Source organism: Sturnira hondurensis, unplaced genomic scaffold (genome assembly GCF_014824575.4).
Source record: "Sturnira hondurensis isolate 20B ecotype Veracruz unplaced genomic scaffold, ASM1482457v3 Scaffold0013378, whole genome shotgun sequence".
Classification (NCBI taxonomy): Eukaryota; Metazoa; Chordata; class Mammalia; order Chiroptera; family Phyllostomidae; genus Sturnira; species Sturnira hondurensis.
The window spans coordinates 1,381,031-1,402,829 of record NW_028086009.1 but is presented as its reverse complement, the minus strand read 5'-3'; the positions used below and the strand labels follow the sequence as shown (position 1 = coordinate 1,402,829).

The window sequence follows — 21,799 nt, the reverse complement described above, 5'->3', positions numbered from 1 at the left end:
ACTGCTGTAAGTAGCGGTTGAGCTGATTGTAGATTTTTAAGGAATACTAAACACATAATCTTTAACAAGCCTTTTTCTTAGCGGCTCTGCATAAAATTCTGTGTTCCCATAGATTTGTAACTATTTAGATCAAGACTTCTCAAGTAAGAACAGGAGACATAGCATAATCAAGTGGATCTTTTTGAAATACAGTGGTCATAGTTTATTATATGTAAGAGCTTTAGTTATATAAAAGACTTTTTTGTTTAAGGGTTTGAGTGTTTCCAAATATTTGTACGCCTGGTATACTGCAAACACACTAAAATTTGAACATATCTTCTCCTTGATGAAAACTTGCTGTTTTACAGTTAACTCTGATAGCAATACATATACCTAGCTTCTAGGGGACCTAGAGCTCTGAGAGGACAGGTGGAAGAGATAATATTGTACTCCTGAAGAATAGTATACTAGTGTAAAGTAGTAGGAAATACGGGATTACCTGATGGTGTAGGAGGTAAATGGTGAGTAGTAAATGAAACTAAAGGTAAAGACTTCCAGTTAAACATGACAGATTAAGATACATTTGTCTTCACTCCTTAAACCTCTGGAAGACAGTAAAAGAAATAAATGCATAAACCCCTGAGGACAAAAAAATGAAGTAGAAATAAAAGACACAGAAGAGAAAACAACAAAATCTTTGGAAGGTAAGCTAATGGATAAATGACACCTGACTATCTAACTTAGCAAGCCAGAGAAAGCTGAACCATAAGGATGTAAAGCCAACAACAAGCAGGTAAATTGTCATTGAAGAAGAATCTTTGGGAGGCTCAGGCCTTGGACTTACCAGGTACCTTGGAGATAGGCATACAGAATAAAACTGAGAACAAGAGTATTGGTTAATTTATATGAAACAGCATTTAAACTACTCTTCACCCCACTCAAAGTGAGAGGGGGAATAAAAGAGGAAGACGTGTATTTAGGAAATAGGATTCAGTGTAGGAAGTATTGAAAGGAGATCCCAGCATAACAGCTTTGGAACAGGTCTAGTTCTACAGAGCAAGCTCTCTGGATTACTATAGGACAGAGGTCTCTAAAAGATGTTTTGAAGCCCAAAGAGTAAGTAGAGTAGCTGATATGTCTGAACGTCGAGTTTTACAACTGTAGCAGAATGGGGAAAAATTTGTGGTAGGTACATAGAAAACTTAAAACTAAAAAGAACCGTTAAGCATTCAACAGGAAACAAAGCTTTGGAAGAAAGGACATGTAATTAAAGCATACTTAAATTATTTAGCTGTGAATACTAGTCAACATGTAAAAAAAATTTTATAAAATACTGATTTTTACGACCAACTTAGTTTGTATAATGTGCTTAAGAGCAAGAAGAGGTTTGTCAATCATTGTAAGAGTATGGGTCTAGAGCCAGGTGGTCAGGGTTTGAATTTAAATCATGTCTCTCTGTCTAAACAACTCACTTCACCTCTGTACCTCCTCTGTAAAACAGGGATAGAGTAGCACCTACCTCTCTTCTAAGAGTTAACATGTGAACACTTGGAGCAGGGCCTTTTCTTAGCAATTATGAGAAAGAGGATGGAGGCAAAGGAACTGTGCATGAGGGATGGGCTGAATAACAGTTTAAAGTAAAGCAAAATATAAGCATATTACTTTAAATAAAGTTAAATAAATAACTATTGAAAAAGCATGCATCTGAGAACAGAAGTCAGGAGTATAGTGGGCTGGGGCAGGAGGCCTTTTGTTTGGATTTTAACTTGAACCATAAAGCATTTTATTTTCTATGGTATAAATCTTTAAACTTAAGGAGAGATTGAAAGAATAGTATAATGAACCCATCAGCCAACTTCAACCATTGTGAACTCCTGGCCATCTATACCAGCATTCCCAAGCACTACTGGATTATTCTGAAGCAAGTCCTAAACCTGTGTCGTACAAATGGCCTTATATATGACTTTGGCATTTATAGTGGGAGCACTGCTCAAAACTCCCATCAAGAAAGAACTTGCTGGCCCTGGCCAAGTAGTTCAGTTAGTTAGAACTTTGTCCTGACACACCAAGGTTGTGGGTTTGATCCCTGATTAGGGCACACATAAGAATCAACCAATGAATGCATAAATATGTGGAACAACAAATTGATGTTTCTCTTTTTCTCTCTCTCTCTCCTCTTCCCTCTCTCCTTCCCTCCCTCTATTCCTATCTCTAAATCAATAAATAAAAATAAGAATGAATTGCTGACCAGCTGCAAGGAATGAATGCAGTTAGCTGATAACTTTCAGCTACAGTACTTTTGAGATCTGCCACAGCATTTGATCAAGACACACTTTTTCTTACATCCTCCAGCCATTGACTAAGTGTGGCAGCAGTTCTAGAGTCTGGCAGTGTGGGACTGTACGGTCAGTCCCTGGACCGTTGCTCATCATTAGGCTGGTCAAGACTTTGTCAGGCTTGTACCACATACACATTCATGCTTTTCATGCCTCACCCACTCTTTCCTCTTTCAAAATGACAGACCAGCAGCATAATAAGGGCTTTTGCTACCTAGTCCTATTTCTCCCTAACTTTCATAGTCTCATCTTTATTCTGTCATCATTTCAGAGCATTCAGCTGACAAAATAACTAAAAGGATACTTTTTAAATATATATATTTTATTGGTTGTTAATACAGTTGTCCCATTTTCCCCCCTTCACTCCCCTCTGCCCTGCACCCTCCACCCCCTCCCACCCACATTCCCCTCCCCTTTAGTTCATGTCCATGCATCATACTTACAAGTTCTTTAGCTTCTACATTTCCCATACTATTCTTACCCTTCCCCTGTCTATTTTCTACCTACCATCTATGCTACTTATTATCTGTTCCTTTTCCCCCTCTCCCCTCCAATTGCCCGTTGCTAACCCTCCATGTGATCTCTATTTCTGTGATTATGTTCCTGTTTTAGTTACTTGCTTAGTTTGTTTTTGTTTTAGGTGTGGTTAATAATTGTGAGTTTGCTGTCATTTTACTGTACATGTTTTGTATCCTCTTTTTCTTAGATAAGTCCCTTTAACATTTCATATAAGAAGGGCTTGGTGATAATAAACTCCTTGAACTTGACCTTATCTGGGAAGCACTTTTAACTGCCCTTCCATTCTAAACGAAAGCTTTGCTGGATAGAGTGATCTTGGATGTAGGTCCTTGCCTTTCATGACTTCAAATACTTCTTTCCAACCCCTTCTCGCCTGTAAGGTCTCTTGAGAAATCAGCTGACAATCTTATGGGTACTCCTTTGTAGGTGACTGTCCCCTTATCTCTTGCTGCTTTTAGGATTCTCTCCTTCATTTTAATCTTGGGTAATGTAACTATGATGTGCCTTAGTGTGTTCCTCCTTGGGTCCACCTTCTTTGGGACTCTCTGAGCTTCCTGAACTCCTGGAAGTCTATTTCCTTTGCCAGATTGGGGAAGTTCTCTTTTATTATTTGTTAAATAACTTTTCTACTTGTTCCCTTTCCTCTTCTCCTTCTGTTATCCCTATAATTTGGATGCCGGAATGTTTAAAGTTGTCCTGGAGGTTCTTAAGCCTCTCCTCATTTTTTTGAATTGTTTCTTCATTCTTTTCCGTTTGGTTGTTTCTTCCTTCTGGTCCACTCCATTGATTTGAGTCCCAGTTTCCTTCCCAGCACTATTGGCTTCCTGTACATTTCCTTTATTTCAGCCTTCATTTTTTTTCTTCTAATTTGCGACCAAATTCAACCAGTTCTGTGAGCATCCTGATTACCAGTGTTTTGAACTGTGCATCTGATAGGTTGACTTTCTCCTCATCACTTGGTTGTATTTGTTCTGGAGCTTTGATCTGTTTTCATTTGGGCCATTTTTTTTTGTCTTGTCGTGCCTGTTATGTATTGAGGGGCAGAGCCTTAGGCGTTCCCCAGGGCAGGGAAACCCACAGTAGCTGTGTTGTGATGCTGTATGTGGGGGAGGGGTCTGAGAGGGAACAATGGCATTTGCTCCACACTCTGTTGTATTTCGATCACTTTCCCCCACTTCCCACAAGCAAATTGGGCCCTTCTGGTGCTGATTCCTATTTGGGTGGGTTTGTGTACATTCTAGGACCCTATGGGTCTCTCCAGCGAACTCTCCTGTGATACTGGGAGTCTTGCCTGGCACCTCAACCTCCACAGGTGTTTTCAGTCCATGTTTGAGGCTATTTCCCCATGCTGGGACCCTGGGTTGTGCGGTCTGTCTTGCTCTTCAGTTTTGCCTGGTTTATTTGCCCACAACTGTGGGACTGCTGGGTCTACCAGCCGTCTTGTGCAGCACACCCCTCCACAATCCGTGGTGGCCTTGCTGGGTCCGCCGGCTGCTGCCTTGTGCCCCTGGGTCCGCCAGCCACCTGACTCTGCCCCTCCTGGTCTGGATTAATGTCTACTTTTTAAAAAATATTTTATTCATTTGTTTTTACAGAGAGGGTAAGGGATGAAGAGAGGGTAAGAAACATCAATGTGTGGTTGCCTGTCACATGCCCCCCCACTGGTGGCTTTGTCTGCAACCCAGGCATGTGACCTGACTGGGAATCAAACCAGCAACCCTTTGGTTCGCAGGCCCTCGCTCAGTCCACTGAGCCACACCAGCCGGGGCTGAATGTCTACTTTAACTCCTTGGTTGTTGAACTTCCATACAGTTCAATTTTCTGTCGGTACTGGTTGTTTTTTGTTTCTAAATTGTTGTTTTCCTCCTTTTGGTTGTGTGAGGAGGTGCAGTGTGTCTACCTATGCCTCCATCTTGGTAGAGCCAGAAGTCTCCACTTTAGACCGGAAGTCTAAAAGCATACTTTTAAAGTGTGTATTCCACCTGAGACTGCTATTTTTTGAAAGGTAACTTTGTGTGGTTGACCTTTGGCTGGTGTTTGGGAACTTGACATTTAGGAGGATTTTCATTCTTCCTTGAAAAAATGTCTCACAGTGCCTAAACTGTTTGTGTTACAATATGGTTTATGCCGAACGCTTGCTTCTGGGAGTCAGGAACTGTGGTATGTGCTGGGCAGTGAGTGCTTGTATGACTATCCCCTAGTAAAAATCTTGGGTACTCTTTACCGTACATCCCTGGTAGATGGTATTTTACATGGGTTATTAAAACTTGTTGCTGGAGGAATTAAGCATATTTTGTGTGGATTCACTGGGAGAAGAGTTTTTGAGTCTGCACCTGGTCTCCTCTGGACTTCACCCCATGTACCTATTTCCTTTGCTGATTTTGCCTTGTGTCCTGTCTCTGTAGTAAATCATATAGCCCCTAGGAACAACTATATCCCATCCTGTGGGAATGAGTCCTACGAGTTCCCCTAGCAGCAAATCAGTGAACCTGAGGATGGGCATGGGTACCTTAACACATTAAAAAAAAAAGGCAACAAATCTCAAATGAAATTCATAATGATTCCTGAATATCAGGTAACCAGTCAATGTTTAGACTTCCTCAATTGTACTTTTTAAAATATATATTTAGGTTGTTCAAATACGGATCAAAACAAGATCTACCCATTACATTTACTTGATAGGCTAAGTCTCAAGTAAAGATTCCCCTTTGTTTCCCTATACATTCCCCCTTTTCCCCTATAGATTCCCCTTTTTCCCCTGCTATTTACTTGTACAGCGACAAATTATTCAGTTTTCCCATTGCTTGGACTCACTAATTGCATTTCTGTAACTAATGGCATTTAATATGTTCCTCTGTTGATATTGGCCTCCTAAAAACGCTTATAGCTATATCTAGAAGTTTGATAGGATTTAAATGATATTATTTGATAAGAGTTGTTGACAGATGGTGTTTACTTATTGTATGTCATTGAGAGGCACATAGTATCTGCTTTTATTTTTTTTCTTCACTTTTAAAATTTATCTTTAGAGGGGGAGGGGAAGGAGAGAGGAAGAGAAATGTCAATGTATGGTTGCTTCTTGTGTATTCCCTGTTGGGAACTGGCCTGCAACCCAGGAGTGTTCCCTGACTTGGAATTGAACCGCGATCCTTTGGTTCGCAGGCCTGCCCTCAATCCACTGAGTTACACCAGCCAGGGCCTCTGCTTTTTTTTTCTGTGGTAAGATTTCAGGTGTCTGTTTGACCATCCATTGTGCAATTTGCTACCAACTTTTAATGGTTTTGGCAGCCACTAATCTTGACCTTGATCCACTCTTTATTAAGTGTCACAAAAATGATACCTCATTCTGTCTTTCCTCCATTTATTAGCTAGCATTTTTTCATAAAAAACTTAACCAGTTGGTTAATATATGAAAGGTAAATTATTGATTCTTGAACTTTTTCAGTGTTCAGTGTAAGTTCCCTAGCATCCTCCAGAATTAGGCTAGTGAGATTTTTAAGGTATCATGAACTAACGGATTTTAATACTCATTTTCATCTCACTCGGTGTTTTTTGTTGTTGTTGTTGCATTATTATTTGCATGTATGTGTGCCCAAATTGCCCCATCTCTTGTCTGTGACAGCTCCTTCATGTTGAACCTGACATAATAGTTTTTGAGGGTTTCTTTGCATTCTGGTACAAGAGGGTGTCCCAAATTTTTTTTCTATTTCCTTCCCAGGCTTGGATTCAGCTATTTCTTCAAGGATTCCATAGTTTTTTTTAGTTAAGGTAATACTTCTCTAAGTATTTCCTAGCTAGGAAATACTTAAGTATGTGGTAGGTTTTTATTGATATTTCCCATTAAATTTGTAGCTAAAGGTTTATAATTCAATCTCTTTAATTTTCCTTTTATTTTTTTATCTTGAAAATGAAGGTTTCTAATAATAACACCATGGAGTTACTTCATCCCAGTGGTTCCCAACCTTTTTGGCACCTGGGACCAATTTCATGGAAGGCAATTTTTCCATGGACTGGGAATGAAGGGATGGTTTTATAGCCTGCCACCAGATGCAGTTTGATTGCCACTTGCTACTTACTGATGGGGCTTTGATATGAGCCTGCAAGCAATTGATTTATTATGGTCTCTGTGCAGTCAGAACTCTCTGCTAATGATAATCTGTATTTGTAGCTGTTCCCCAGCGCTAGCATCACCACCTTAGCTCCACCTCAGATCATCAGGCATTAGATTCTCATAAGGAGCATGCATCCTAGATCCCTTTCATACACAGTTCACAGTAGGGTTTGTGCTCCTATGAGAATCTAATGCCCCTGCTGATCTTACAGGAGGTGAAGCTCAGGCAGTAATGCGAGCATGGGAAGCAGCTGTAAATACAGATGAAGCTTTGCTTTCTTGACCTGCTCACCTCTATGTTCTTAGGAAATAACTCCATTAGGGATATGCAGTTAATTTAGTATGTTTTCGAGTCTCTTGTAATAATTCTTCACTGTGCAGTTAAGTCATTAATTGTGTACTTTTGTTTCAATTTGCTTTTTTACTTTTATTGAATTTATTGAGGTGACATTATTAATAACACTATATATAGGTTCCAGGTGTACACTTCTATATAAAGCATCATCTGTATATTGTAATGTGTTCTTACCACCTCAAGTCAAGTCTCTGTCCATCATGATTTAACACTATTAACGCTACACTCTCTTTTACCTCCCTAGCCCTCCTTTTCCTCTAGTAATCACAATACTATTGTCTGTGTCTTTGTGTTGTGGTAGGCTTTGGGGTTTTTTTGTTTGTTTGTTTTTTGCTTAATCTCTTTACCATTTTCACCCAGCCCCACAACAGTCCTCCCCTCTGACAGCTGTCATTCTGTTTTCTGTCAGTCTTTCTATTTTGTTTGTTAATTTAGATTATACATTACATTCCATATATGAGGGAAATCATATGGTACTACTTACCTTTCTCTGACTGGCCTATTTCATGAAGCATAATGCTCTCCAGGTCCATCCATGCTGTCGCAAAGCATAAGCCATTCCCCCACCTATTTTTTTTTTTTTGAAGCTGGGTATTGTTCATTGTGTAAATGTGCCACAAATTTTTTTAGCCACTCATATACCTATGAAAACTTGGCATTGTTTACTTTTTATTTTTAGGGACTTTTCTTTTTTTAATATTTTGATTATTACAGTTCTACCAGTATTACCCCCTTTGCCTCCCTTTACCCAACACCCACACTCTCCCCCACTCTCCCTGGCAATCCCCACACCATGTTCATGTCCATCAGTCATGTGTATAAGTGACTACTCGATTTCCTATACTATACTTTACATCCCCTTGGCTATTCTGTAACTACCTATTTGTACTCACCTCTTCACCTATTCATTCCCCATACTCCCTTCCCATCTGACAACCATCAAAATGCTCTCTGTATCCATGATTCTGTCTCTGTTCTTCATGTTTGCTTAGTTTGTTTTTTAGATTCAATTGTTGATAGATAAGTATTCATTGTAATTTTATTGTTCAGAGTTTTGATATTTTTCTTAAGTCTCTTTAATATTTCATATAGTCTTGGTGATGATGAACTCCTTTAGTTTTGTTCTTGTCTGGAAAGCTCTTTTTCTGCACTTTGATTATAAATGATAGCTTTGCTGGGTGGAGCAATCATGGCTGTAGGTCCCTGCTTTTCATCACTTTGAATACTTCTTGCCAGTCCCTTCTAGCCTGCAAATTTCTTTTGAGAAATCAGCAGTTGGCAGTCTTATGGGAACGCCTCTATGTAATTAACTGCTTTTCTTTTGCTGCTTTTAAGATTCTCTCTTTATCTTTAAAGTTTGGCTTTTTAAGTATAATGTGTCTTGGAGTGGCCCTCTTTGCATACATCTTGTTTGGGACTCTCTGTGCTTCTTGGACTTGCATTTCTATTTCCTTTACTTCATTAGGGATCTTTTCTTTTATTATTTTTTCAAATAGATTTACAGTTTCTTGCTCTTTTTCTTCTGCCACCCCTATGATGTGAATATCAGAACACTTGAAGTTGTGCGAAAGGCTGCTTTTACACTATCCTCATTTTTTAAATTTTTTTCCTTGTTGTTCTGATTGGTTGTTTTTTACTCCCTTATGTTCTATGTCATTGATTTGATTCTTGGTTTCTTCCACTCTACTGTTGTTTCCCTGTAAATTGTTCTTTATGTCAAATTGTGTATTCTTTGTTTGACTAAATCTTTTTTATGCTGTTGAGGTCCTCACTAAGTTTTTTGAGCATTCTTATAACCAATATTTTGAACTCTGCATGTGATGGATTACTTATCTCCATTTTGTTTAGGTTTTTTTCTGGAATTTTGATCTGTTCTTTTATTTGGGCCATGTATCTTTGTTCATTTTGGCAGCCTCCCTGTGTTTGTTTCTGTGTGTTAGGTAGACACCTGCTATGACTCCCTCCCTATCTTGGTAGCATGGTCTAATGTAGTAGGTGTCCTGTAGGTTCAGTGGCACAGCCTCCCCTACCACCCTAGCTGGGTACTCAAGGTGTGCCCTTCATGTGCCCTTCATGTGCCCTTCATGTGGTCTAAATATACCCTCCTCTTGTAGTTGAGCCCTGGTTGCTGTTGGCAGGTCAGTGGGAGGGGTTTACCCAGGCCAATCAGCTGCAAGGACTGGCTGTGTCCACTGACCACCAACCTCCACCCTCTGTGGAGGATCAGCTGTGCCAGGGGCAGGGTGGCGGTACTCCCAACATGGTCTGCAGCTGTCCACTGGATGCACCGACTCTAGGGTTTCCCAGGTAGTGCAGGCCAAGGTCACTTCCCACCTCTGTTTTGCCCAGGGCCACCCTGCCTGGGCTATAAAGCAATCTGAGGTGGGCTTGGAGATTCCCAGGCAAAGCCAGGCTGTGAATCTAGGCTTGAAGCTGCTAGTGCCAGGCTGGTGACTACTTAGTAAGAGGGACGGATGCTGGCGGGTCACTGAGGCTGTTTGAGAGGATTTTGTAAATTGTGAAGCTCAAGTCAAGACTAGCCATTAGTATGGAAAAGCCTCTTAACAGCTTGGGTGGGCCTGTAATTTGGGTGGGTCAAAGCCTCAGGGGATCTCCAGAGTGGGGCAAACTGTGAGCCAGGTTGAAGGAGTCTCTGATATGGCACCTACCTGCTGGCTCTGTGGCTCTGGGGCGGGGGAGGGTTCAGAAAAGCGACAATTCCTCTGCTCCTACCTTTCTGTCTGGAAGAAAGCTGTCTCCCAGCTCTCACCCTATTGCCAGACACTTCAGTTCCTCCGTGTATGCCACTGGTGCCTTTCAAGCTTCTACCCTGTTGCTCTCAGAGTGAGTGAGTTTGAGTAGTCTGTGTGTGGGTTCTTTAAGAGGAACTCCTCAGGACTCCAGACGTTTCTTCTACCAGTTCAGTTCATTCTGACTCAGTAGATCCCAAGCAGAGTACAAGAGTTTGTCTTTCTACTGTGTTTCCAGATGATGCTTTATGTTGCTGGTCTGAAGACCACACTTTGAGGACTACTACTGTGGTAGTTTAGCCTACCCCAGTAGAACTTTCCAAGAGGACAAACCAGATATTACTCATTTCTTTTGCCTCTATCAAACAATTCACAAAGACTACAAGTCTTAATTTTATGGAAACCATTATGGACTGTTACATTGCTGTCTTTGATCTGTTGAAAGCAGAAATTAGGCCTAACAAATCCAAGGAATAATTAATGAAAAATTAGGGTAGCATGCGTAGTTTAATTTCACTCAGTTATTTGAAGCACAAATAAATTTTATTTATGTAAAAAAAAGAAATTAGGCCTAAAATTGAGTAACTTTCTAAGCTTTAGGTTCAGGTCAGCTTTAGTTTTATGGTTTTTTAAAAGATTTTATTTATTTTTATTTATTTATCTTTAGAGGGGAAGGAGAGAGGAAGAGAAACATCAATGTATGGTTGCCTTTCATGCATCCCCTGCTGGGAGTTGGCCTGCAGGGAACCAACCTGAAACCCAGGCATGTGCCCTGACTGGGAATCGAACCGCGATCTTCTAGTTCGCAGGCCGGTGCTCAATCCACTGAGCTACACCAGGCAGGGCCTAGCTTTATGTTAAGCTTACATTTAGAAACACAAAAATCAAATTCTGCTAGAATTCTTTCACATGGTTCTACTTTATGATACTTAAAAAATCTAGGTTTTTGTTTTTGCCATTAGTAGGGAGTTAGCTACCTATAAGATCTACAATTTTATCTTTTCTTTCTGGAAAAATTAAGGCTATTGAAATATACTGGGTTCATGTTCTTAGTATGTGTAAAGCAAATGGCAGAACTGAAACTGTTGCCAAATTCAGGAAGAGGTCAGCATCTACTCCTGTTAAAGTAGTTCTTAAACTTCAGTTGAGAAAATGTGTAGAAGAAAGAACCTGTGGGGTTTTTTTGTTTTGTTTGTTTTTTACAGCTTCTCTCCCCACCCCCACAAATTAGCAAAGAATGTCTCACTAAGATTTTAGCAAGAATTATTTATTCTGGCAGTTAATATCATGGATAAATATGTTACCTTAAATGCTATTATGAATAATATGATTAGGCGATTAGGCCCTGGCCCCTGTGGCTCAGTTGGTTGGAGCATCATCTCGTAAACTGAGAGGGTAGAGGGTTTGATTCCTGGTAACCCTAGTCAGGACATGTACAAGAGGCAACTGTTCAATGTTTCTCTCTCACTCATTGATATTTCTCTCTCTCTAAAATCAATAAGCATGTCCTTGGATGAGGTTAAAAATGACAATAATATGATTAGGTTTTTATGTATGTTGCATACATTTTTTGTCTTATTTGGCAGTTAATAAGCAATGTTCTGTGGTTTTTCTTTCTTCTCAGATATCCGGAAAGTGGTACTGTAGAAATAAATGTGAAGGATCTTCGGCCACGAGCTAGAACCACTTTGAAATGGAATGAACTAAATATCGGTGATGTGGTAATGGTAAATTACAATGTAGAAAGTCCTAGTAATAGGGGATTTTGGTTTGATGCAGAAATTGCTGCATTGAAGACAATCTCAAGGACCAAAAAAGAACTTCGTGTCAATATTTTCTTGGGGTAAGAGTCTCTTCACTGATGTAATTTTTAGGTATTAAGCCCATGTTCTTTTCTTAAAAACTAGAATCTATGAAATGTGGAAATTTACATACTATAAGGAGACTTTTTCAAAAATGTTGAGAATTTTTAAATTAAGACTGGCCCTTAAATCTCCATAGCTACTTTATGGTTGAAGAAATTATTTGAAAGCATTTTAAAAACAACAGTGTTTTATTAGAGAGATCCTTGCTTATCTCACAGAATTTTTAGAGACTAATCCAATAATACACAAGAGCATCTCAATAGCCATGTTTGCTATGTGGATCTATGTTGATATAACAGCTATGACTGTCTACCTAACCAGCTCTCTGCTGGTCTTACAAGACTATCTGAAATTTTTGTTTATAGTAATTTTCTTCAACTTAGAGAATTTTACAAGCTTAATGAAGAGAATTCAAAAGATAAAAATATCACCAAAATATCAAATCTTCAGATGTTTTTATCATTAATTCTTTAAGAAGTACTTTTAGATATTTCCCTCAAGTGAGATAGTACTATGCATTGGTTCACAGCTACCTGTTTACACTTAGGAAAATATTATCACCCTCTTTCTTAGTCCATTTCTTCTGAATAGAGATTATTGGATGAATAGCCACTAATTTACCTAAAAAAATGTTTGTTAAACGGTTTCCAGTTCTTTATTATAAATAATTACATAAGAAATTTTGTAAATGCATATTTGTGCTTTTTTTTTCTTTTTTTAAGAATGAGTCCTTAGATGTACATTTGCTGTGCTAGGCACTGGGGATTCTAGGGTGACCCTGACAGTTTTCTTTTACATAAGAGAGACAGCCAGACTAATATTCCTGTCAAGCTCTAGTTGAATAGATTATTCCATAGTATTATAATATATGCAGTGCATATATAACATAATGGAATATATATTATAAATAATGAATATATCCATGATAACATTTAGGTGACGAATATGGGTTGAAGCATCTGCTTATGGTGAATAATAAACAAAGCAGAGGTCTATAAACTATAGCCCACTGGCTGCCTGAAAAGTTTTATTTGAACACAGCAATACCCATCTATTTATTGTATTCTCTATGGCTGTTTTTGTACTCAACAGCGTTGTCGAATCATTGTAACAGACTATCTGGCTTGTAAAACCTAAACTACTTACTGTTACCTTTCATGGAGAAAGTTTGTTGACTCTTAAGATGAAGAAAAATAATGTTTGTTGAGGTACTGAAAATAACTTATATTTTAGGAAACAGTTGCAGGACTTTATACCAACACAAGTTTCATTTTATTGCTGGAATAAGGATGTTAAATCAATTACAGACTTCCAGGCCACTTGAAATTCTGATATGGATATAAAATATGAAGAAAAGGAGAAAGCATCTATATAAATTTGTTATATAGGGAGCTTTATAAGGTACTTGAGTTCAGGAAGTACAAAAAAACACTTGTACCCAGTAGGAGGGGATAACAGTACCCCATGTTCAGCTAAAAAATAGCTCACCATTAAAAAAAATATTTCCCTGAATGATTCTGAAGTAGAGTAGAACACTCTGGCTTTAGTGACTAGACTAAGATTGAATGGAAATTATAGTCAAATATTGGCTCACTAGAGAGAAAAAATTATGTGATAGCTATCCCAACAGTAAAACATACTGTCCTATAAAGTATTGTGTTCTTTGTCATTTAACTTTCTGCTAGACATGTTAGGAACACAAAGCCAATAAGGAGCCAGTTTGGCTTGTGAATTGGAATTTTTTTTTCATGGTTACAAATCTCTATCCCCTCACTGGACATAGTAGGTAAATAATTAGAGTGAAGGTATAGAGATATTCTGCCGTTAATAGACAGTTTGGGACTGTTATAAACATTATACTGTGTATTGCCATGACATTACACTGTGTCCTGGTGCTTATGTGCATTAGTTTTTGTAGTGCACATTTGTGTAGAAATAGAATTGCTGGGTTGTAAAAACCTGCACATCTTCAACTTTAACAGATAGGACCAAATATTTAAGTGGTTGTACTGGGTTATACTTACATAGCAGTATAAGAATTCCCACTGACCTGCATTCTCACTAATACTTTGTCAGTCTTAAGTTTTTACTAATCAGGTGGGCTGTATAATAAAATAGTATATCATTGTGGCTCTAGTTTTCATGTCCCTGGCTAGTAATAAGGTTGAGAACCTTATGTTTATCAACAGTTTGGTTATCTTTTGTGAGGACCCTGTTCCAAACATTTGCATTTTGTTCTTGTTTAATTGGGTAGTCTATTGTAACTGATTTTTAGGAGTTCTGATTGTGGAAACTTGACCATTTGAGTTATATATGGAGAAAGTATCTTCTCCTACAGCTTATCTTTTCTCCATGTCTTTGAATTGTGTTATTAATTTTAAATAGTCAAGTTTGTCAAAATCTTTTTCTTATGCTTATACTTTCCATGAGAAGCCTTCTCGCCTAAGAAACTTTCCAGGGTTGGGGAGCTAGCAATGGGGGATTGTGGCGGACTCTGGCCAGCAGAGTCTGCCTGTTGTGGCTGACGATGAGAATAAATATACAGGCAACAAACATCCTGTGGAGAAAAAGGGAGCCTCACGGCTACTCTCTCAAGGGGAGAGTGTCTGTGGAAGCCTCAGCCACTCTCAAGGGGAGAGCACCTGGACCCTTGCCTAGACAGGCTTTTATTGTTTTCCTTGGGTCTTAACATCAGAGAAAGATTTATTATCTATCACGTAGAATATTATTGTCTACATTTTAGGTACAATCAGGAAATGAAAATAACATGCAGAGGGGAATGGTGGCAAGCTGATTAGCTCTGTCCTTGGGAAAATCCACACAGGCTTTGGATATTACCTTGAAGATAGACAATACACATTTGTTGTTTTGGATCAGAATGATGGAGTTTTAGCAAGAGCAAGCCATAAGTCTGTATGCATTTTCTAGACCTGATTCCCACGGGAAAACTTGGTTGGTTTGAACAGTTTTCTGCCTTTTCTCCCTACCTCTCCCTACCACCCCACCCTTCCCCACCCTTCCCCATCTCTCTCCCCTGTTTCCAACTCCCCTTGTTATTGTCCATGTGTCCTTTATAATTGTTCCTGCAAACACTTCATCCCTTTCCCCTATAATCCCCTCCCCTCTCCCCTCTGGTCACCTTCAGCCTGTTCTCAATTTCAGTGTCTGGTTATATTTTGCTTGCTTGTTCATTTTGTTGACTAGATTCCTGTAAAAGGTGAGATCATATGGTATTTGTGAAACCACCTGGCCTATTTCCCTTAGCATAATGCTCTGTACTTCCATCCGTGCTGTCGTGAAGGGTAGGAGCTCCTTTCTTTCTGCTGCATAGAATTCTATTGTGTAAATATACCATAGTTTTTTGATCCACTCATTTACTGAGGGGCACTTAGGTTGCTTCCAGCACTTGACTATTGTAAATTGTGCTGCTGTGAATATTGAGGAAAACAATTGGAAATTTGATAGGTACTATTACATCGAACCTAATCCCTAATGTGATTTCTGTTCATTTAGTTAAAACTTTAATTGTGTTTTCCCCATGTTTTTGTTAGGTTGAACCATATGAAATATGCTTTTGTAGGTTCAAATATTTAAATGTTGGCAATTACATGGCTCATCCTGATATAATTCTTTCTAAAGATCTGATCTTATATGTTGTATTATCTTTATTTAACCTTAGGTACCATTTATTGTTATTATAAATTCTTTTTTATTTCATTTGTCTCTATGTAACTGGTATACAGGTAACTTTTAATCTTGGATCCAGTAGCCTTACTAGATTTTTTTTAGCTAATTTTGATTTATATGTATATTGTTTGGGAATTTTTATAATAATTATAATTATATAAATATATTAATTTTGACATTTTTCTTTTACCTCTTTGATTACTTCCTCTGTATTTATCAGCTGCTCTTTAGTATATTGTTGAAAGGAGATACTGGTAGCGTGCACCCCCCTGCCCCATCTCCATGAAAAAGCTTTCTGAATTTCACTAGTAACTGTGTTTGATACAGGTATTTTGTGCATATGCTTTCCTGGGTTTGTTTAACAGTACTTTGGATTTTTACATTTGTGTTAAGGAATAAAAGTTGCGTGTTAATTTTCCTACCTAGTGGTCCTTTATAAGTTATGCTGGTTTTATAAAATAATTTGGTGGAATATTATTTTTCTATTTTATAGCAGAGTTTTGTGTCCTTTCCTTGAGTGGTTGGTAGAACTTCTCAATAAGGTCCTCTTGGGCTGAGTTTTCTTTGTGGGAAGGTTTATGATTGGTAGTTCCATTTCTATAATGACCATAGGCCTATTCAGATTTTCTATCTCTTCTTGAAATAGGATTTAATTTTTTAGAAACTTGTTTATTTTATCTACATTTTAATTGTCATTTTTTGGTAGTCTCATCTTTTAACGTGTATGGTCTTTGTTGTGATGGTCCGTTTTTAATTCTTAAATTTAGCATATGACTTTTTAATCTCACCAGAGGTTTATTGCTTTCATTAAAGTTTTACAAAGAACTTTCAGTTTTGATCCTCCATATTATATTGCAGGTTCAAAGGAAGAAGCAAGTAGGGGGTACGATTTTTAATATGCCTTGGAGATTTGATCAGGGAACTTGGAGTTAAAGTTCATATTTTTTTCTATTTGTAGTTTGTGAGTACCAAAAAGTAGACATGCTTAAACTATCTAATTCTAATTATCAAATTCTATTTTACCTTTTCTTTTTTCTAACTTTAAAAAGAATTCAAAACAAGTTTACAGTTATAAATTTATTTTTTAAAATACTTTATTCACTTAATATTATAATGTATATTGTATTTAATACCACATGAAGTTATGCTGGTTTACATATTCATAAGTAGAATTTGAATCTTATAGCAGGAAAATAATTTGTTTAACTTTACAGGGCACAAATTTGGTGTCTGTATCAAGTTGCAAATCAAAGCTCACTGTATTCCAACAGTTTTGGCCTTCCTGTGTTGCTGAATCATATAAATATGCCCCTGCTTCAGGGCTGTTCCCTCTGCCTGGTTGTCCCTACACACGTTCATTTGGCTTGCTCTGTCTCTTGCTTCAGTTCTTTGTTCAAACATTACTTGAAAAGAGGCTTTTCTGATCACACTATATAAAATCATATACGCATACCAGGTGTTGGTTACTTAAATTTTCCTTTACTCTGACTTATTTTCTTTATAGTATTGATTATCATGACATTTGTCATGCCCTGTTTTGTATTGGTTTGCTGTTGTTGCTACAACAAATTACACAAACCTAGTGACTTAAGCAATAACACTTATTTTATAGTTCTGTAGGTCAGAGGTCTTATGGGTTTGATTGGGCTAAAATCAAAGAGTCAGTGGGGGTGTGTTCCTTTTGGAGACTCTTACCAAGAATTCCTTTCCTTATCCATATTTTAGAGACCTCCTAATTTCTTGTGGCCTACTTCCTCCATTTTCAAAGCCAACAATGTTGTGTATCTCTTGAGTATCTCTTCTTCCCTCTTCTACTTTTAAGGTCCCCTGTGATTACATTGAGCCTACCTGGACAGTCCATATCAAGGTTATTCATTTAATCACACCTGCAAGGTCACTTTTGTCATGTAAGGTAACATGGGCTTAAGACATGTACATCTTTGAAGTTGTTTTAATTCTGCCTTTCTTACCACTGAAATAGTTAATACCTTGATTTTTGTTTACTACTGTGTTTCAGGCCTTTTTCTAGACACTAGTTTCAATTGGTGTTCAGTAACTATAATAGAATCTGAGATTAATATTTTTTCATATTTTAGCATTTCTGAAAATAGGATGTATCTTAAAATTTCTATTGGATTAACTGAAGTTGGGATATTTCAGAGATTTGAATATGCTTCGGCTGGTCATCTTAGAGTGCCATATACTTGAAGTTAAATTCTCTGAGCTTTTCTATTCACAGGTAGTGTGAATTCATATCTACAAACCTACATGAATTATACCTTGTGGTTCAATTTGTAGGGAATCGTTTTTCTCTTTATGCTCAGTGGTAATATTGAAACAAGCATATTTATTTTGTCTCTTACAGTAAGGTAATTTATTTCCCATTTGTCTTTAACTGTGAGAGAAACTGTTTGGCTTTCTAGCTTTCTTTGAGGGCCCTTCATCTCAGGCTTACTGCTTTTTGGGGATTTTATAAAATACTGTATCTCATAGTTGTTGTCTATTTTGAGTCCCAACTTTGAGTGTTCTTCTTAGACTGCCCCATTGCAGGCCAGTTTCTTTCTTGATAGTACATAATGTGTTTCACAGTTGGCTTATTAGATTCAATGGAGCATGGTATTTCTTTCTTGAAGGAATGAAATGATGACTTTTTTACACATTTTGGTTGTGATCCATGACTTTATCAGTTTTATGTAGAGGAAATGGGTAAGGTAATTCAACTAAAATTATAGATAAATGAGTGAAGAAATGAATTTAGTTTCGAGCTTTTTTATGACATTTATTGAAGCATTTAAATATGTGAAAGGTTTCTTTCTCTGGGTAGGATGAAATCGCTGGCAGTAGATCATTATTATCTAAAATTCTGGATTAGCCAGATCAAATATTTATCTGTTTAAAGGCAGCATACAGGCAAGGAGAACTACTGGGGCCGTGACTCTAAAACTTAGAAGGCAGTTGGCTTTTGTGGTGGCTTTTTGCCTTGGGGATTCTACTAATTATGGATGCAGTGCAAACCTAATTTTGCATGGGGGCAGTGTAGAGACAAGTCAAAACTTTTGGCAGATAATTTAGATGCCTTAGTTAAAAATTGGATGGCTAAGCCAAACAGGTGGACATATAAGTCCTACCAAGACTTTAAACCAGCCGTGCCTCAGCATAGTTGCTGATTAAAATTTTAAACCACCATAGTACATATCTGTTCGGCAGAAGGAAAGTTGGAACTTCTTCATGGTAAGATAACATCCGAAGCCTCGAATGTTTTATATACACTGTCTACCATGGAGCCAAAAATACTATGCTGCCAAAAGACAGGGATATAATACAAAACCGGGGGGGGGGGGGGAGAAACTATAGAAATAGACTTATAGGTGATTGTGATAAATCTGTTATCAGATAGGGACTTTAAAGTAATTGTGATTAAAATGTTCAAAAATAAATGAAAAGATGAATTTCAGCTGAGAATTAGAATCTATAAAATCATGGAAATTTTCTAGAACTGAAATATAGTATTTAAGATTAAGACCTCATTATATTGGCTTAAAGTAGGTAAGATATAGCAGAAGATAGGATTAGTGAACTTGAAAGGTCAGTGAAAAATACTCAGTCTGAAACATGGAAAAAAATAATGGAAAACAGCAGAGAATAGACTCGGACATATGGGACTTGGTAAAAATGTATGTATTACATTTATTTGTAGATCCCCAAAAGAAGAATAGGGTGAAAACAATAGTCATACCTTGTTACTGGACTTCAGAACTCATCAAACCTGGTACTCATCACATTTTGATGAGAAAAATGTTTCAGTGCTTGGTGCTTGCTTCCCACTCCGTAGAATGAATTAACGACAAGCACCAAGGGACCAATGTATCTGAAAACAGCTAGAATTTTCCAAAATTGAAAAGGATAACTCACCGTAGAAATACATTTGTAATGAAAATAACCTACAAAAATGAAGCCAAAATAAAGACATTATCAAACCAAACCTGAGAGAATTCAATATTGACAGACCTGCATGAAAAAGAATACTTAAAGTGGCTTCTTTAAGAAGGAGATATATCATCTAGAAACATGAAAATGCAGAAAGGCATTAAGAACAAAGGAAAGGTAACTATATGAGTAAAGTACAAATAGACTATTCAAAACAATGATAGTGAAGTTTAAAATGTGTAGAAGAAAATGCATGACAACCATGCAAAAGATAGAGTTGGTAAATGAAACTGAAATTCTGGCATGATCAGTAAAATAGTGAAAAGTAAAACTTACTGAGTTGACCAAAAAGTTTGTTTGTTTGTTTTCTGTAAAATGGCTCTAGCAGGGCTTAGTTTTCTTTAACTTCATTCAAAACAATTTTGTTAGACTGTATTGTGAGAGATGATATATCAGTATGCATTTTTTTTAATCAAAATTGGTGATTTTTTGTGTAGCCATTTTAATATTGAAGATGGAAGAAAATAGGCAACATTTTTGGCATATGATTTATTTCAAGGAAGGTAAAAATATACAACTGAAATGTAAAACAAGATTCATGTAGTCTATGGAGAAGGTGCTGTGACTCATCAAAAGTGTCAACTTCACAAAAGTGGTTTGTGAAGTTTCATGCTAGAGATTTCTCTGGATAATGCTCCACCATCAATCAAGTAGACCAGTTGAAGTTGACGGCAATCAAATCAAGACATTAGCTGAGAACACTCAACATTGTATTACATGGGAGATAGCCAATATACTCAAAACCATAATAGACCTTTGGCCAACCCAATACTTTGATTTGTCAGTTTTGCATGGTGCAATCTTAAAGAACCACTAAAAATTACTAAATTGTTAGCAAATAAATAGAATAGAAAGTTAATAATGAATATTAGAAATATCCAGCTCTGGCTGGTGTAGCTCAGTGGATCGAGTGCGGGCTGTGAACCAAAGGGTCATGATTCGATTCCCAGTCAGGGCATATTCCTGGGTTGTGGGCCCAGTCCCCAGTGGGAGCCATGTGAGAGGCAGCCACACATTGATGTTTCTCTCCCTCTCTTTCTCTTTCCCTTCCCCTCTCTCTAAAAATCAAAAAAAAGAAATATCCAAAAGAAGGCAGTTAAAAAGAGTAAAAGAAATTAAAAAGTAGATGAAATCAAACATATAATGGTAGAAAGAAACCCAAATATATAAGCCATTATATTAACTATATGTGAACTAAATATTACAATGGAAAAAATCAGACTAGATTAAAACGAAAACAAAACCCATATGGTGCTTGCTAAAAAAGACTTTATGAAGTCATAGAAGTGGAAAATACAAGAAGGAATGAACTCTAGGAAGATGACAACAGCAAGATTTTTTAATATCCCTAGATGTCCTTATAAAAACATAGAGCAACTAAAGTATCCAGAAAATTATGGACAAATGTTTTGGGTGATGTGGCATTCCACACGAACACCTAAATAGCCGGTGGGATAAACAGCTGAAAGCTACAAGACCTGTGTGGTGTCAGTGGCTATATAAGAGGAAGAAGAAGCTAACTACTGGATATATGATGGACTCAAGAACTCTAAAATAATAAATTAACTAGGCAAGCAGTTTCAAGAATAGCAGTTTGGTTGCCACCTTTCAAAATGATCCTCAATAATTCCTGCTTCCTGATACTCACACCTTGCATAGTTCCCTCTCACACTTTACTAGGGTTGCTTTGTGTGACCAACAGAATATGGCAGAAGTGATTGCATACAACTTCTGTAATTGGGTTTTAAAAACACTGAAGCTTCCATTTTGGGCTCTCAGATCACTTCCTCTGGGGGAAGCCAGCTGCTGTGTTGTGAGAATTCAGACAGCCTGTCGGTCTTTCCCTAGTTGAGCCTTTAGATGAGACTGCAACCCTGGTCAACAGCTTGACTGAAACCTCATGAAAGATCTTGAACCAGACCTACCCAGCTAAGCAAGCTGCTTCCAAATTCCTGATCCACAGAGCTGTAAGGTAATTTTTGTTTTATGCTGCTAGTTTTAGGGTGATTGTTATGCAACAGTAGGTAAAATTAATTCGGCAGCTGAAGCTAGAAGGGGTAGGCACCCCAGTTTGGGTAAGTACAAACAGTTTGTAGTGAGGTCTAGAGGGATTAGAACTCTATGAACTCTCAAAATTAGCTGTAGCTCCATTCCAGGACAAAGTTCCATATTGAGAAGAAACTACTGTGGATGCCATTCAAATTGAACAG

At 37.7% G+C, this 21,799-nt stretch overlaps 1 protein-coding gene across 1 annotated transcript in view; it reads left to right on the top strand.

The window, feature by feature from the left end:
* Positions 1-21,799, top strand: part of UHRF2 (ubiquitin like with PHD and ring finger domains 2) — an 86,565-nt gene that overhangs the window by 30,281 nt on the left and 34,485 nt on the right. The window contains exon 4 of the mRNA XM_037061401.1: positions 11,675-11,893. Coding sequence (XP_036917296.1) covers positions 11,675-11,893 — 219 coding nt within the window. The remainder of the gene's footprint in view (positions 1-11,674; positions 11,894-21,799) is intronic.